The sequence below is a fragment of the Amblyomma maculatum genome, chromosome 1 (assembly GCF_055883805.1).
Source record: "Amblyomma maculatum isolate TAMU_Amacu chromosome 1, ASM5588380v1, whole genome shotgun sequence".
Taxonomy (NCBI): Eukaryota; Metazoa; Arthropoda; class Arachnida; order Ixodida; family Ixodidae; genus Amblyomma; species Amblyomma maculatum.
The window spans coordinates 408,498,514-408,517,444 of record NC_139344.1 but is presented as its reverse complement, the minus strand read 5'-3'; the positions used below and the strand labels follow the sequence as shown (position 1 = coordinate 408,517,444).

Below are 18,931 nucleotides of genomic sequence, written 5' to 3'. Positions count from 1 at the left end.
ATTCTTGCAATCGAAGAGCCCCCCGTGCAAGTCGCCCTAAAGGGTCTCTCAGAGTGCTGAGCCAACATAGAGAGTGATTGTGAATAACCATCTGAAATGGCCGTCCGTACAAGTAAGTTCTGAACTTAGTAGTCGGCCAAACAACTGCGAGGCATTCTTTTTCAGTGGTCGAGTATAATATCTGCCTTCGATAATGTCCGACCTGCGTAAGCGATTACATGCTCGGTGCCATTCTGTTTTTAAATGAGCACGGCTCCGAGGCTCTTGTTGCTAACGTCTGTATGAACTTCAGTCTCGGCGTCCTGGTCAAAGTACCCGAGTACAGGGGAGGTCTGTAAGCTCCGTTTAAGGTGGTCGAATGCACGCTGCTGTTCATATATCCGACCACTGGAAGGCAATGTTCTCCTTCGTGAGATGAGTAAGTGGTGCAGCGACATGAGAAAAATTGGAAACAAAGCGACTCTAGTAAGTGCAAAGGCCCAGAAACTTCCGCACGGCTTTCTTGTCCGATGGTGGGGAAGGAAGTGACGGTGGCTGTTTTATAGGGATATGGACGGACACCTGCGCTAATGACGACGTGGCCTAGAATGTTTAGTTCATCGTAAGCAAACTGGCACTTTGTTGGCTTCAGAGTTAGGCCTGCGCTTCTTATAGCTTGTATTGCTGCTTCCAGGCGGAGATCATGATTGGAGAATGTGCTTGAGAAGATTACAACATTGCATGTTTGCACTTGAGTCCGGCCAAGACAGTCTCCATAACGCGCTGAAAGATTGCTGGGGCGGTACAGAGGCCGAATGGCATCACTTTAAACTCACACAGGCCATCCGGGGTGATAAAAGCAGTCTTCTCTCGGTCGCGTTCATCAACTTCGATTTGCCAGTAACCACTTTTCAGATCGATGGATGAAAAGTAACGGACATGTAGATGATCAAGTGCGTCATCAATGCGAGGAGGGGATAAGAATCCTTCTTGGTGACGTTGTTGAGGCGGCAATAGTCAACCCAGAATCGAAGAGTGCCATCCTTTTTTCTTGACCAGTATCACTGGAGCTACCCATGGGCTGTGCGAGGGTTTGGTTATATCGTCGGCCAGCATTTCGAGCACTTGATTCTGAATAACTTCGTATTCTTTGAAAGAAACGCGGTAATGCGACTGACGAACAGCGTTAGCAGTGTCATCGGTAATTATTGTTTGGCAATGGTCATCTGGCGAACTCCGGATGACGTGGAGAAAGTCTTGGAATTCCGCAAGCAACGCCATCAGCTTAGCTTTCTCCCTCACAGAGATTGGGCGCAATGCTTACACCCAAAGGTGCATCGTTCTGCTGCGAAGAGAAGGGAAAGAAAGCACCTTCGGACAGGGCTACAACTTGAATAGGGGCGGTAATGCTCTCGGTGATACCAAGAGCCGTGCCTTTCGTAAGGTACTGTGGAGTGCCGCGAAAGTTGGTGACAAGGACTTGTGCGCCACCAGTTTCCAGCTGCGCGAGACCTCGAGCAAGGCCAAGGCCTCGTTCAAGAAGCAACTGAGCACTTCCTTCCAGTAGAACTTCGCCAGAAGCAACATGGTCGGACGTGACAGGAAGAAACATGCTAGACTGAGGCGGTAAAGTTACGTGCTCCGCCAAGATGCATGCCGTGCAAACTTGGAGCTTTGTTTGCGCCGAGGTATATCGAGGTCGACGAAGCGTGAAGCGGCGGTCGGTAAAGTCGGTTACAGCACTACCATCACTAAAAAAATCCATGCAGAGAATAATGTCTCTGGAGCAATTCGATAGCACAGCGAAGGTGAGCAGGCACGTGAGGCCGTTAATCTCAATACGAGCAGTGCGTCTGCAGATTGGTCTCACGAGGTGGCCTCCAGCGGTTCTAATATCGGTGCCATCCCACTGCGTCGTTACCTTCCGAAGTCGGTGTGCCATCCCATCGTATCCATCGATAAGCTCGTCCGGAAGTTCGGCGCGAAGTTCGTCGGGATGGTCATCGGGAAAGTCAGGTCGTCGGGTCAATCGTCGGTTCGCGTGGGGGAACTGGAGAGGCACGTGGAGGCTCTTTAACAGGAACGGGTTCGGCAACGTCACCTCCAGACGTCGCCGGGCTTAGTTTTTCCGACGAGGGGAGAGGCTTTCCCACCGATTGCTGTGAAGGGGAGAATCGTACCAGCGGGGCGGTGGCGAGGGAAGGCCACGATGTGAATACCGGTCGGATGGTGGTGAACAGTGCAGATATTCCGCGATGTCATGGGGCTGCTCGCCGAACTCTGGGCGGGGAGCATTCCGCTGGAAGCCGCGAAGACCGAACTCGCGGTAAGGACAGCGACGGTATGACGTGCCCTGCTTCTCTGCAGTGGAAGCATAGCGGTCGTTGGTCGGTTGTCGTCCTCATGTCGGCCTCGCTCATCATATGCTGCTGCGGACGAAGGTCGTACGCAGGGATATGGGATTGTGTAGGCAGGTACTGAAGGCGAACCGGCGGTGGTGGTGGCTGCTGAGGCGGCGAGCGACTAGCGACGGACACGTATGTCTCGACAGGCTGAGTAGGTGAAGACGCAAAGAAGCACTGTGGGTAAAGGGCACGTTGTACTTCTTCGCGAACAGCGTCCGTGAGGGTGCAGGATGCTGTACCATCAGCTGGCGGAAGCAGCTGCCGTATCTCATCTCGTAAAAATTTGTGCATGATTTCGCGCAGGTTCGCGGTGTCGAGGGAATCGACCAGAAAGCGAGCAGCTAAATGGTTCGAAACGCTGGGACATCCAGCAAGGCCGGTGTCTCCAGCAAGGCGACGATAATGGTCCACTCGCGTAACCAAGGCTCGCTCGATGTTCGTCGTCTCTGTTACAAATTGTGCCACTTCAGTCGGTGGATCAATAAGCCCGCTGAAAATGTCACTCTTGACACCGCGCATGAGTGCGCGCCCCTTTTTTTCCTCGGTGGCATGGGGGTTGGCCCCGGCGCTAGTCTTCAAAGAAACTTGTCACTGTTTCATCAGGTCATTGTACTCTTGTTTGCAGAATGTCTTCTACTAGCTGTCGCCGATATTGATTGGCGAACGTCTTTCGCAGCTCTTCCTTACAGACGTCCCAGGATGCAAGGGAGGTCTCGTGGTTTTAAAATTTATGCCGAGCAGTACTGTTCAGGGAAACATACTAATTCTGTAATGTTCGCCAGTCCAGCCATTGTGGTGGGCCACACGTTCATACTTTTCCAGCCAGTCCTCTACATCTTCGGAGGCATCGCCATTATTAGGTTTGGGCTTGCGCCTGGGTATCGCACCGCTGCCACCAGTTATTACATGCGGCTCGCGGCCCCTCGGTAGCATTGGCCTGGCGGCTCCGTGGCTCGGCGGACGACATCAACGGTCCCAGCAAAGACGAGACGTCTTCTAACAGAACAAACTTTACATCATGAAGGAACGGGCAGAGAAGCAGACCCGGAGAGAATACAGACACTCTCACACAGCTGGTGTCTAGTGTCGTCTATACGGCGCGTCAAAGTAATCTCTGTCGCAGCGGAGTCTGCCGCTGCTTTTTATAGGCTTGCCAGTTCACAGGGAAAGAGAGAGAGCCCTGCATGTTCAGACAAGGCGAGATGACTCAATCGCAGGTGGCGCGACCGCATATCCTCCACCTCCTGCAGACAGGCGAGGGCGATGCACTTTCCCTCGAGCGCCGGGCTTGGTCAACGTTTCACATACACGCACGCACACACACGCAAGAACACGCCGAAACTTGCCCGCGGGAGGAAGCGTTGGGCGGCCGACTGGACGGCGCCGAAATGGCCGAACCGCTCGCTGTTCTGCCTGTTGCTATGTGGTGGCCGCGTCAGCTGCCACACTTGTAGGTGGCGAAACGTAACACCATGGAATGTGGCAGCCGTACGAGGAATCGTCGGTAGATATACCACGGACGGTGCGGGAAACGGGTCCGTCTGCTGACATTGGGTCATGGTACTCCGGGCCATTGTAAGTCGTGTAGAACCGGAGTTGGGCAACAGACCAAATTTGGGAGCGAGCCCTTGAAGTCACCGGCTGGCACGTATCTCAGCCTTCTCGTCTAACGAGCGGCGGCTGAGACTTGGGAGCGGACTCAGAGTAGCGGGCGTTGAGGGGCTGTGCTGCATTAGCCCGCACCTTTTCACCAGTAGAACTTTTGCGGCACATTTTTTTTACAGCATGTGATTAATGACCTCCAAGCAAAACTGGGAGTGAGGAATAATAAATCGAGGCAAAATGCCTAGTACAGGCAGTAGAAATTAGCTTCAATAGACCTGTGGGCGAGTAATAGCAAGCTGTAAGAGAATGCATAGTACAGAGCATAGAAATCTTGCCTCGGCAAGATTCATACTTTTTACCCCAACAGACACGAGAGCTGCTAGCTAGGCCAGCCTCTGCCTACCTTGCAAAATTTTGCACCTTTTGAGAATAGCCAACGGCCACTAGCGCCTTGTTTTCCATCTGAAGGCCACGCAGCAAATGAAAATAACACATAAACTTTGTGAATGCAGCACCTTGCATTCCATCATAGCTTAGACATTCATTTAATTTTCGCATGCACGTTTAGCAGCACCTAGGCCATTATAAAACTGCTTTGCTGAACAATAAATTTGGTTTTATACCATGTATCTCAGCTGTCAGCATTTCTACGTGTCATACAATGAAAGATGAAAAATAGCAGGGCAATGTTAGTGCTGTCCTGAAGTGAAGGTTTTCATTACTCTGACCCAGAGCATAGACAAATGCTGTTAATTTTTATCCCTGCCTCTCTTTCTACACAGGACAAGAATAAACACCACAGCACTATGTAGTAGGTCTGCACAAGCACGAAACTTTATCAATCTTGCTTGTATTTCTCTGCCAGTTTCTGCGTGCTCACAGATTGCTTGGCTGGTGAAAGCATGTTCCGTTATCTGGAGTTAAATCAGCAAATAATTGCTTACACAACAATGCATAAACCTTACAACTGCTAACGGTGACACGCTGGCCTAGTTAGGCAACGAATTGGTAAGTACTGGCCGTGGTTCTAGAAACTTGCATTTAGCAGAAATGGCCAGGGAAAAAATTGTTCAGTACTTATAATATCATATCATGCTGTGCTGACGGAGGCCAAACAACACAATTCTCGAACCTTTTTGAAGACGTGCAACGACCGATCTGTACGTCATCATAGAAAACAGCTGTAGCGTATAGCCAAAGTCGCCCGAGCAAGAACTTGGTTCTCTTGAACGAGAGCTAACCTACTTGACAAAATTTCCTAGCTTTAATCCAAAAGCTATCCAACACTTGTCATTGAAAAAAATACTTGAGATAAAGCATCGTGTTCCACGTGCAGTTCGCCGTTGACGGTCAGCCAGCGGATTGCAACGACCAACTGTTTTCGCCGGTCACAACTCAACATCTTGTATCGCATTCTAGTTGAGTTGCCGTAGTTGGAAGCCGAGCACAACACCACATTCCCAACAAATTGAGCAAAAATATTAGAGAATAAAGGTCGAAACCACACGCCTCCAAGCAATGCCAGCAGAAACCAAAACACAAAAACGACCTGGAAGTCAAAATTCACGTGACAAAGCCTCGCTGTGACGCTATGTCTGCCAAAACTAGGACACCACCTACTTTTTTTTTTTTGTTCACAGGAAGGGAAAGGCGCAGTATCTGTCACACTTGCTTTGTGGACACCTGAACCGCGCCATAAGGGAAGTGATGAAGGTGGGAGTGAAAGTGGAAAGAGAGAAAGGGGAGCCATAGTGGAGGGCCGCGGAGTAATTTCGAGCACCTGGGGATCTTTAACGTGCGCTGGCATCGCACAGCACACGGACGCCACTTCGTTTCGCCTCCATCGAAACGTAGCCGCCGTGGTCGGGTTCGAACCCGGGAACTCCGGCACAGTAGTCGGGCGTCTTACTACTGTGCCACCCCGGCGGGGCACACCATTATTAATATAGAGCTCCATGCCGCCAAATAACGACACACCAACTTAGACGCGTCACCAACAAAACAGGTAACCAGGACGGCCTTGTGGTTAAGCCGAGAAGCATAACTGGCAGAGCCATGACAGAAATTATTCAAGAGCGCCTAGCAGTGAATGCAAAGCTGGACGTCCGGCGAACTCCCCTCTGCCCCCACCCAGCTCCTCAGCTTTGAAGCAGAAACCCTCTCGCTTTGCTTCCGAACAGGTCTCGCACATGTGGAGTAATCTCATCGCAGCCTTTCCTCTCCTCTCTCTCACCAGACCGCAAACACATGCAGGTTCTGCGTGATGGAGCTGTGTTCCTCTTCCTCCTCCTCCTCCTGTCACCCATCCCTCGGAAAGGTAAAATGTCAAATCGACCTTAGACATCGGGTTTTTGTGAGAATTCGGGTAGAATAGTGCTGCTGTCTAAAAAGTCCCGAGAGGAGACATGCAAAAACCGAGCGTTGCTGCTGCACGCGCGCCCCTTATCGAACACAATCAGCATTCCGTGAAGCTAGTTCACCGGCATTCTGTAATTGCTTAACAGGAACCTAAAGATCGATTCTCGGAATGAAAGGTCAAATTGGCTTCAGACGTCGGGTTTTTGCGAGAATGCGGGTAGTAGCGCACTAAAGACCAGCGAGAATTAGACGCGTTTGCAAAAATTACAGCATAGCGCTGGTGGAGGGTGGTTGCTTCTGGCCCTACGGGTGCTACGGGGCTGGGAATGGTAAGTCACTGCCGCTTGCGGCAGGGGTTAGCCTGCCACCATATTTTTATCTGCTGTAGGCCGTCATTGTACCCGCTACCGTTTCGGTGGTGGACAACGGCTGTTGCGACGCGCATCTTTCTCTCCCTATTCCTTTTCTTCCTGTCTTCGACACTCTTTTTATGCATTGAATATACAGCTTGTTCAGTCGAAAAGGTGTTGCCATAACCCAAAATTGAGAAAAATGGTGTCAAAGAAAATATGCAAGTTTTCACAACAAAACTGTGATACAGCCATTCTCTATGAAGCGTTCAGGGTGATGTCATAAAACTTCGCTTCCCATTCAACCTCAATCTGCTAGTCAAGCTGAAGGTTAGTTTGCGACAGGTATTTGGAACGACTTATGCACTATCCCACACAGTACGACTTGCAACCCCTCTCAGCGCGGCCGGAGTGCTTCCAGGAAGCATGGCGGTGCTGACAAGCGACGTACTTGAAAATGAAAGGGAAAAGATTTGCTGTTCCAACACTCAGCCTTCTTCCCTGTGCCATCTGGTCTTGGCAGTGACACAATAGGGCCATTTGTTTAACCTAGACCAGCTACATCAGTGTAGAAAATCTCCTATACCTACAATGGATTTTTGCTGCATTGGTGTAGCTGGTCTAGGTTAAGCACATGGCCCAGTGTTATCGTGGGTATTACCGGCACTTGCGTGTAGGGTGCTATGCGTATATATTGCACTTTATTTTTCTTCACTCATTTTGATCACAGCATCCTGTTTCCCTGATAAAATCGTCGGCCCCAGCATGAAACTCCACCTGTGCCAAGCTACACGTGCCAGCCCCTATGACATGTAATGAGCTCAGATTTCATTGCGCAGACAACGCTAGGGATGCACCTGGCTGCTGGAACAGCAGAGTCCTTTCCACTTAGTTTTCAAGCGTGCTGCTGTTCGCCTTACCTTGCTTCTGGAAAACGGTGTGGCCACACGCTCGCTGGTTGCAAGTCATATTGAGCGCGATAGTACCTCAAGTAGTATGCCATTCAATGTAAAGTGTAGGTGCCCCCTGAGAAGCGAGACAGATACTGTACATGCCCCCCCCCCCCAAAAAAAAAAAGTCTAAAGACATTTAACACTTTGCCAAACTCTGTGTCAGCCTCCTATGCTAAAAAAATTTTCGAATAAAAAGGTGGTGTTTAAAAGGTGCTCTCGCAGCTACCCTTAAAGTGAAGCTGAATCGCCCTCCGCATTTTTTTTTTCGCGGTTTGGCATTTAGACTGACACAGGGTTTGGCAAAGTTGGTTTGGCTTGGTTTAAGGGGTTTAATGTTACAAAGCGACTCGGGCTATAAGAGACGCTGTAGTGGTGTTCTTTAACGTCCACTGATATCACACAGTACAAGAGCACCTTGCTTTTCGCCTCCATCGAAGAATGGCCGCTGCAGCCAGGATTTGATCCTGTACACTTGGGCACAGCAGTCAAGCATGCTAACCATTGCACCACCACGGTAGAGCAGAATTTGGCAAAGTGTTAACTCCTTTAGTTGGGTTGTTTTTGGCACCTTTATTCTCTTTTCGAAAAATAATCCAAGGCCATGTGCTTTGCAAATGACGCCCGTAACTCGTCCCACAGATCCAGGGTTCACGTCTAGAAACCGGTGTGTTGACGCCAAGAGGAGTGCTTCTTATGGGTACCCCATGCACTGTGGCATACACACAAGAAGTTATAAAGAGTTACAGCCCTCTGGCTGGCGACATGACCACCAGTTAGAGTACTGAACCCCTAAAATGCATGTCGGCAATGGGGACGCAACACGGCTACCGTTGAAGTCAGTCTACCGAAGAGATATGGGGAGGCCTGAATCCTGCAGTGGCTTCAGTATGGCTGGCAATGATGATGAATCTCTCACCTGGACAAAAAACGACAGCAGCAAGACAATTAGTGTCCCAAATGAGGAGGTCCTGTAGAAAGCGGTCCAGTCGATTGGCATTTTCCAAATGCATGCAGTATTGCCACACGTGAAAGTGAAACAGGTGAGTGAAATAGGGCTTTCCATTTAATTCAAGACAATGGGGGCTCAACTCAGCCAAATAATGTACATAAATGCAGCATACGCAAAAGCTACCACCTGGGCGAAACTCAACTGCTTTTTAAAGTGCGCACCCAGCACCACTCACCAACACGCACACACACATACACACGTAGGAAGCACAAATGATGAGAAAATAAACTATCTGCATGGCTGCCTTGCACACAGATGTAAGCTGGGCCTCCAGAAACGCCACTAACATCACCTTTCTCTAATGGAACACAAAAATCATGAGTGAGCACTGGAAGAATACTGAAAATTGGCCTGCTGAGCAGGGCAGTAAGCCCGTCCTCTCAAGGAGTTGACCGGAAAAAGTCCTTGAGATTGTAAAGAACAGGCAAGCTGAGACTCAGTTTCTTATTGAGTCCTAGCTTCCTGTTACTGCCCCGGTAGATTTATGGGAGCTCCAGATTTGTGTACGCCACCAAGCCCACTCCTAGTCCACACCACTGCAGTCCCGTGATAGAAAGATGAGCTCTAAAGTGGTGAGCCCTCGTGCCGACTTGGTGCCGTGACACTGGCAGGAGCTCAGCAAGGGACTAGGAAGACGATGAAGAAGCACTGCGGGCACTGTTCCAGACCAGGGCTTGCTGGGCCTCTGCTGTGACCCGTGCTGTCTTGTACAGGACGGGGCAGTCGGTCGACACACAGGCCCCGCTGGCCTGGAAGCCCATGCAGCTGTGGCACACGGTCTGCAGCTCAAGCAAGGACTTCTGGACGCGCTGCACTTTGCCTCCAAGGACCAGCGCCGTGTAGGCGGGGTCCGCCTCACATGAAGTGCACAGCTGCCGCGACTCAGACTGGCCGCCACAGGCGAGGCACAGCTGGCCCACAACCAGGTAGGCGGCCACCGTGCCTGGGCGGGGGTTCACGAAGCGTGGCCTGGGAAGTTCCTCGTACCTGCACCCAGGGGCAACTTTGCATACACATGCCAACATGAAAGCTACAAACTAGGTCCAATGAAAACTTTTTGATTCCCCAATAAAAGAAGGTATGTAAGTGCATTTTTCTTATTCAAATAAAACAAAAATAGATATTTGCCAGACCTGGTATTTGCTATCAATCATCAGAAGGACCTGAACTGGTGCAGTGGAAGTAAAAGGGATTGTAAGGAAGAGGGAGAGGAAATCAAAGCGGTGAGCGACAGGAAGAAAGGAGAGGGGAGCAGGTATTATTGCAAAACATACATTACCTACTCATGCACCCCAAAACAAGAGAAAGTCACTATAACCAAGAATATTGCTTCATCCCATCAAATGTGCAGTGGGTCCTCCCCTTCCCATTACATGAAAAAAGGAAATAATGAAATGGCCTCACACTTATAATACAGTGAAATCTCGTTACTACGAACACCACATTAACGAACTTTTCAAATTAACGAATTTTTTAAGAATCCCCGGCAGATTTGCCATGTTTTCAATGTAAAACTATTTCAGAATTACGAATTTCAAAATAGCGTATATTTCAGAATAACGAACGTATTTTATTTCTCGTTGTATAATTTTGGAACATCAGTATTACGAATTTGGCTAAAATTAACAGCACCGCAGATTGCAACTCTCGCGTGAAACGAAACAGAAACCGCCGTTTCTGCGTGCATGGTCCGTGGGTTGTAGCTATCATCATCAGGACATCTTGGACCAGCTCCTAGCGCCATCATGAAGCTATGGTTTATTACGCAGTAGCCGGCAGGCCTAGCTGCCTGCGTTTTTTTTCTTCCTGTGTTGTGTGCCGTACGCGACTCAGTCGTTCGTGCGTTTGCGCGTGCGGGACGGTATTTTTTTTATTTTTTTTTTGCCGCTGATTATCTTATTGCAAAGTTTGTGCGAGATTGACGATGATATTAGCCAGCGAAGTGCCAAGAAGATATGAACGCAGCTGCTTTCACTGCAAGAAATTGACGCAAGGGAAAAAGCGATTCGGCCTCTACAGACAGCTAGCATTGTCCCATCGACTGCCGCGATCATTATGAAAGACCGAGACAAGATTTTCAAAGCTCAGGAAGCATTGAAGATGGGGTCATAATGAACTCCGATGTGTTTTTTTTTTTTTTTTTTCACATGGACAAAGTTCGTACTTTCATCGCTCGGTGCAATCATGTACGCAATGAGGTGTTCCGGAAAGCTGAAGGTGTATGTGCTGTAGTGGTGTAATGTAGTGCGCGGTCGTGTTTGCTGCACGCGGCAGAAGAAAATAATGGATTTCTTCAAATAAATCAGCTTTGGAGTTAGTGCAACCTTTTCACTTGAGGTTTTGCTTGTCTACACACGTGCCTACTGCCAAGGTACGTCATTTTCATACCTAGGTTTGACCACTGGCCTATAATCGCAGATTTTTCATTACAACGATATTTCAAAATAACGAATGATTTTTCGCGGTCCCGCGGGATTCGTTATATCGAGATTTGACTGTACAATTTCAAAGAGACCGTCTATTACACTGCCAGCAATGTCACCTGAACAGTAAGGCCCAAAGCAAGTTCACTTTTGCCTGCTTTGAAGCAGCATTAGCCAGATTTCTTTCCTTCTTCGAACTGCCTTTTATCAGCATAAATATTCCTCACAGCCACACTTCACAAAAACTTGTGTGTAACACATGGACAAAAATAAAATTAGCTGTGGTTTAGCTTGTGGTTAAACCTGGAGTTACACGAGAGTTATCTGCATGGCTACGCTTAGGTTCGGCTTGAAAGTAAAGACATGGCTTTTGCACATAGTAGTTTACTCTACGGTTTCACCTTTATTTATGCCATAGGGGGCATTTTTGACATTAAAGTGCGATGAGGCAAAGGCCTCTATTGCGCAGTGGTCCAAAGACCTCTACTATGGAACCTCTTTCTCTCTGTTTTCACTCCCACTTTCGCGATGAAGCAGTGTAAGCTACCAGGTGACATATAAAGCCCGACTTTAGCCGAGCCGTATGAATGTGCCTGCATGGCCTAGGGATAACGTGAATGCAAGAGTTTTGGCAGGTTGATTCTGATATCATCCTCCCATATGAAAGGAGAGCCCCGAGTTGGCAGCTCATGCCAAACGTAATGTCAGGAAGCCCTACGTCCAGTTAAGACTCAGCCATGTCAGCTGCCAGCTACCGCCTCCCACGACTACTACTACTACTACTACTTCTCAACGGCTCAAGGTCAGTGCAAACACGGCCAAAGTGCAACCACAACGAAGAGGCGAAGTGTCTACCGTAGTGGTAGCTCTCGCTACAAAAAAAAAAAAAAAAGATCCCTACAACACTATATATATAGGACCTCTGGTGGTAGTGGTCAGGGACAAACAGCCACTCAACAGCAAATGGTCATTCCGACACAAAAGCACTCTTGCGCCGCATTCAAACTCCATCGCCAACACTTACCACTGGAGGCAGTTGGCTCCAAGCAGCCGCAGCACGCGGTTGAGGGCGGGGCCAATGGCCCGTGCCACATAGTAGTGGGCATTGAGGCGTAGCTGAGAGTGGCTCCCCAGAAGCTCATGAGGCTGCCGCACCAGTTCAATGAGTCGTTGGCCTGGGTGTCCATAGACCACCACGTACGGCACCCGCTCGCCCACCAGTGGCTCTGCCCGGGGATCGCGCCGCACCAGCCGCCTGCACCACCACACATGACAAGTCATTTTGAAACCCCGGTCATGGCTAGTTCGTACAATGAGAAACTCAGCAAAAGAAAAAGAAACCGCACAGTTTAATGAGCCTGAGCAATTCATGCACTATGGTGTGCACTGACAAGGCATTAAACTAGAGCAGTTGGCGCAGAATTCAGCATACAGCACAGCGTTTACGAATTCTAGAGGACCTTTTGTGTGTCAGATACAGTATGACAGGAAGGCAGAAAGGGTGGCCGGTAGCTGCCTTTCGAAAATAAAACCCCACATGGCCGTTCACACCACAGCAAGGAGAAAAAGGTGAGGGGAGACACTTAGGAGTCAGCTTTAAGGATATGGTGCGACAGTGTTAGTGGCTCCTGTCTGCGGCTCCCCTTGCAAACTAAGGGTCGCATGAGTGCACTTCGGTGCTCCTAATCATTAACCTTTAACTTGTGCCTCTGTTATCTCACATATACTCATTAACATACCATCACCAACTACCACATTATGTGAAAGACTAAGCAACACAGATATGCAACCCCGCTTTAACCAGGCTGTACAAACATGCCTCTGTGGCTTAGGAGTAACATGTCTGATTCACAATCCAAGGGTCCTAGAAGGCCTGATTCAAATCTCACCATTCCATGCTTCAAGGACCACAGTAAGATCTTGTTTGGCCTTCAAGTGACCAGGCAAAATGTTTGAATTATCCCAACGTTCTGAATATTAAATGGCTCTAAAAAACTGCCAAAGACCCTTTGTGCCACAGTTATTTTATGAAATAAACACCTGTAATATGTGGTTGTCCATATATCTGAGACTCAGCAATAACGATTTCTGTGGTTTCGTCATGTGCTTTGTTTCGTACGCAATCTCGGGAGTGACGAAGAATGGCTTCAAAATTGAAAGCACCCCTGGTGAAAATCGTAACTGGTCTTACTGGTTTATGGAACAATTCCCAATTAGTTCCATTGAGTTCCTGAGTTCCCATTGGAACCTATGGGAACTCAATGGGAACCAACTGGTACCAGCTGGGAAGTGTTCCTTAAATCAGTAAAACCAGTTACGATCACCAGCACTTTTCCTAGAGCGACATAGTAGCTTACCAACGCCACCTCTCTCGACCGAACGGTTAATCTAACGTGGATCCCAGGGCATGCCTCGATCCCCGGTAATGAGCGCGTTCATGCGCTGGCTCGAGAACTCTCTACCCCCCTGGTGAAAATCGTAACTGGTCTTACTGGTTTATGGAACAATTCCCAATTAGTTCCATTGAGTTCCTGAGTTCCCATTGGAACCTATGGGAACTCAATGGGAACCAACTGGTACCAGCTGGGAAGTGTTCCTTAAATCAGTAAAACCAGTTACGATCACCAGCACTTTTCCTAGAGCGACATAGTAGCTTACTAACGCCACCTCTCTCGACCGAACGGTTAATCTAACGTGGATCCCAGGGCATGCCTCGATCCCCGGTAATGAGCGCGTTCATGCGCTGGCTCGAGAACTCTCTACCCGAGCCCCGGATGATCAGGCACCCAACTCCGCGCAGGAGGCCGCATCGGTCCTTTCTACATACCACCAAATCACCACATTCTACAAACACAAGCGCGTGACACTGCCACCACCCCACAGCACCTTGTCACCCTTATCCAGTGCTACATGGCGACAATTGCAGACGGATTGTTTCATTTCCCCCTACCGTCTCTCATGCCTTCACCCTGGCTTGCCCCCTCACTGCGACACCTGTGGCGAGCCAAAATCCTCACTTTTCCACTACCTGTGAGAATGTCCTTCCCCCCAGGCAGTGCCCCCCATCCCCCATCCCACCTTTTCTTCCTGGGAGGCTGCTTTGCGGACAGCTCAACCCGCCGGTCAGAAATGGCTGGTCGATCGGGCTCTATGTGAAGCAAAAGCCCGTGGACTCCTGGACTAGTAGGGGACCACCCTGGAAGAATTTTTTTTTGGTTTTGTTTTTATTAAATAAAGTTGTTTCCATCCATCCAGTGATGCCTCTTTGCAAATGGCCCCATTGCGTTTTGAGAATGCTTTGCCATACCAATATGCGATGGTTCAGCGCACTTGAGGAGTGGAGGAAACGCTTGAATGCAAGGGAGAAAAATATAAGTAGGCACTTGAATCACGTGATGCCAACCCGAAATGTGGTTCAGACTAAATAGCAAATGTCATTCGCAGATTATTCAAATTTTGGATGTACACAGACTTCCAGTGCTGTGCTACTTTGTGCTATGGCCTGCAAAGTCAGCTGGCTCTTTTCCTCGATAATCCCGTATTTCCCGTTTGACCAGCTTCTGCTGATTAAATGGGAATTAACTGGAAGAGGTACACTCCTTCCAATACTCTCTCTGCTCTGCATGGTCAATGCACCAAGATGGACGTGAGGCAGCTCTCCTCACCTGGCGATCTCGAGGGCAGGCACGCACGCACTGGGCTGGTAGCCATGCAGGCCACGGAACTCTCGGGCAAAGATGAAGTCCTGGGGGCTGACCCGCTCGGACAGAATCTTGGAGAACTGCAGCTTGACAAATCGCTTGACTGCGTTCACGTCCTGTGTCGTGAACAACACCCGTAGCATCTTCTCCAGCAGCTGCACACAGAGTAGCAAAACCTAATTAGGGCACATTCCTCCAAGTGATAAATCCACTTGAAATGTAGTCACATAAAATTTCCACTTCCATTAAACCTCATGCATTTGGTGCCTATTAACCTCTCGGTTAGCATGTGCATACCAATGAGGCCAGTCTTCTAACTTGCACGATCACTAAAACTTGTCAAGCTGCCATAACATTGTTCCATGCATCGCACTGCGCTCACTACGATCCATGATGCATGCAGCAATGCTAGTTTATGCTGCCAGTTTGTTGCACTATAACTAGCCCTAAACGCATGAAAAATGCCAGCTACCATACAAGAAGTATCCTCATGGCTGTGCCTGCAATTAGCAAAGGAATGAAGAGGGTTTAAATGGGAAACAGCAGCCGCTTTTGCTCTATAGTCTTGGTTACATTAACGCTATGGACAGCACCACACTGATTGCAAATGGCTCTTGCGATACAAAAGGGAACATGCTACAGTAGAACCCCACTATAGTAAACTGTGATATAGTAAAGTGGAACTGAAGTCCCGGTTCATCTTCCATAGACAACTGTGCATTTCCCCCCCTTTATAGTAAAGATATTTTTGGTAAAAATCGGTTATAATAAAGTGCGCCTGACCGCGGCGACGACTCCCACGATATGGCCATCGCCACAGGCGCACTACCTAAAATCGTGAGGAAAAGAATTATCTGTATTTCAAAACAAAAATAACACCAAGTGTTCTTTTAAATGGCTCTACCACCAGGCTTAGCAGCATTCAGGAGAAGCCTACTTTACGGAAGCCTTGAAGCCGTGAGGGAAAGCACGCAGCGCGTAGGAAAAAAAAAGTACAAATATGGAAAGGAGGCGGCGCGGTCCGTTCAGAAAGTAAGGAAGAGTGAAATTGCACCAAGAAATATGGAAGGGGAAGAAACGGACGAACATTCCCGGCACTGTGCAGCACAAAGCATAAGGCAGCAGAGGTAAGTGGAGGTGCAGCATGTGCAGTCTTACAACACTTGACTGCTACGCACATTTGTCATTGCCTTTTAAAAGACAGAAACAGCAAAAAGTGACACCATGTTCATGCAAGGCTTTGATTTTCACATCAAATCAAACATGGTTGTATTCGTAGCCACGTCCTCATGCTAAATAGGTAATTCCACTAGATGTAAAAAATTTTTGCAACTGAAAAAAATTGCGTGAAGAGATGATAAGAGAGAGATGGAAGCTATTTCTGAGTATTTTTTTCATTAGGCAACAATACGTATTCAGTAAGAGGCCATTTAACTACCAGACAGCATCTTCAGGACCATTTCATCACCAACAACTGATATAGTAAAGATTTTTGCTGGTCCCAGTGACTTTACTATAAAAGGGTTCTGCTGTAGCATGGTTGCAAGGAGCAAGTGAGCTGCACCACATAATGATGACGATAGCAGCCATGGGGCAGTTAGTTCGTGCCCGACTCTGATTGTCCCCGAAAAATGAAGCGTGTTAGAAATGGGTAATTACAGTACATTCCAGTTTTATATATGTGCACATAGCTCATCTGCTACACTCTGTAATGATCTATTCTGAAGGCATCAACAAATAAATAAATAGATAAATAACTGATCAGTGGAGAAGAGCCATGCATGCAAGGTGTCTTGCTGAACGTTGCATTCGTAGCACTGCTCATGCCACAACAGCCCACTGATCCTGTCTCTCCAGGACCCCCATTTCCATGGCCAGAGTAAAGCCAGACACAACCAGTCAGTTTTGCCGCACATCTCCGCCACCCTGAATCTTCCATCAACTCCCTTGCCATCAGTACCGTGAGAGGACCGTGTGGAGCAGCTCCAGGTGCTGTGGCATATGCATGTAGATCCACTTGGCTCACCTTGGCAACAGCTGGGCAGGTGTCTCGACGGACAGTCTCGATGCCCTTGGCATCGTACTTGGGCTCCTGCTGGTCCGGGTGCTCATAGGCAAAGCCCACATAGCGCTTCTTGGTCTGCAGCACGCAAGGCTGGTACACCTGCAATGTGTGCACTTTTGAAGCTTGTCTTACAACACGCTCTTGGGTACCAAGCATTACACACTGGTTGCCACACAAATGAGGTGGAGGGATGGAGGTTATCCCATTAGCGGACAGCAGTCTTTACCCCTTGCCATCAACTAACTAGAACCACCGATTAAGCACCAAATGACACCTGTTCTCACTAGGACACTCTTCCCAGCAACAAGTTAGGAAGGCTTCAATTATGCAGAAGTTAATTGTGCTCCCTACATGAGCACACCACAAACACTATGTGCTTGAATATCTGTAAGAAATACAAAAGAACCAACAAAAGATGAAAAGAAACCCACCTTGCATTAGAGTTATAGCATTATAAGGATACAAATAAGAATATAAGGATACCAGTTGGGAAACTCCGCTGTCTGCAGGAAATGTTCACACGAACTGAGAGTTAAGAAAAAAAGTCTGTCTCCCCCATGAATCAAACCACTATCCCTTCGATCCCCAGCCGAGCGCGCAAACCGGTAGGCGATGCCGTGCTCATGAGAAACCGATCGTAACACTCCTTGTCTAGCATGATGATAATGATGAAAATGGTGATACAGTCAGTGATAACGATAATACAGTTAAACCTCTATGTAATGAATTCCTCTATATTACGAAGTTTTTCAATTCCCCAACGCCACCCCCATTGAAGTGCGTCTATTTAAAAACTCCATGTAATGAACATGTCACGGTGGATGACCTTGATATAACGCACTCGTGGCACTGACTATCTCTTAGCTGGTGCTGAATTACTGGAAATTTGACAGAACCCTGCAAGTTTCAGGACGATAAAAATGAACTGAAGTGAGAGGAACATCTACTACAGCAACAAGCGACCGCAGTTGATACAGCGCGCCGTGTTTCAGCGCCGACACTGCATCTACGCGGACGACGCAGCAGTCTTCACTGCTTTCGCTTTCGGAATGTGGAATACTTAAAAGTGTCAAAAATTAACAGAACAAACACAAGGGGCGAGCAGTGTGCGTCCATCGCTGCAGCGTGGTTCCTCGCGGGTCACCGCGCGTTGGCACCGGGAAAAGCGGAGCACACCGGCGACGCGAGGCAGAGTCAGTTCCTTTGGCCAACGGTGGTGGTCGAGCGGAGAATGCGTGAAGACGAGATGCAGGCCGGAGGCCCCCTACCCTTTTTCCTCCTCCACCTCCTTCATCCTCCTTTCCCCACTCCCTCGTAAACACACCGAGCGAGCCGTGGTGGAGGCTGTCGTCGCAGTCACGCTGCGCTATCAGCGCTATCGCGAAACATTTTACCACTTCTGTAACTGAGTAATTCTGATTGACTGTAAGCACTTTCAGGTGGCTTTCCTGACATTCAACTCTTAATTTGGTTTTCATTATGCATACTTTTTGGGGGGGTGTTCATGCGAAAATGCATGTAACAAAAACCTGGATGTAACGAAAAATCACAGCCATTTTACAATTTCATTATAACAAGGTTTAACTGTAGTAGCAATACTAAGACAGTGCATTTAGCAAATAATGATTACAGTAGCGATAGTGATGATGATGATAGTTGGAATGATGATGCAGTTAGTGAAAACAGTCCTGTAAAGTGGCTTTTGCCATTTCCACTTTTAAAGACCGGTAATTTTTTTTAAACGTGGGTCCTATGGGAAGGCTTGCAACTGGCAATATTAAAGAGCTCAGGCTAAAAGCACCAATGGTAAACCCCTATCCAGAGTAACTAAAAAAATATCTTGAATTAGCACTTACTTCTGACTTCAGCTGAAGTTCTTGCGTGGATAACAAAAGCATCAAGGCCTCTAAAGAATTGTGCAGCCTCAGACACAATATGTACGCAGCTACTCCTAAATGATCATGTTGGTTTATGAAAGCCTAGTAAGACCAACCTTCGAACATGTAGGAATTGTCTGGGACTAACCTACTGCTTGCAAATTTTCTAAGCTAGAGCTAATTCAGCACCTAGGAGCAAGGTTTAT

The 18,931-nt window shown here is 48.3% G+C and overlaps 1 protein-coding gene across 1 annotated transcript in view; it reads right to left on the bottom strand.

The window, feature by feature from the left end:
• Window positions 1–7,833: 7,833 nt before the first annotated feature.
• Window positions 7,834–18,931, bottom strand: part of PolZ1 (DNA polymerase zeta catalytic subunit) — a 138,034-nt gene continuing 126,936 nt past the window's right edge. Inside the window, exons 28-31 of the mRNA XM_084596365.1 lie at window positions 16,810–16,947; window positions 14,748–14,938; window positions 12,107–12,337; window positions 7,834–9,646 (exon numbers count right to left, since the gene is read on the bottom strand). Coding sequence (XP_084452491.1) covers window positions 9,286–9,646; window positions 12,107–12,337; window positions 14,748–14,938; window positions 16,810–16,947 — 921 coding nt within the window. The 3' untranslated portion in view covers window positions 7,834–9,285. The remainder of the gene's footprint in view (window positions 9,647–12,106; window positions 12,338–14,747; window positions 14,939–16,809; window positions 16,948–18,931) is intronic.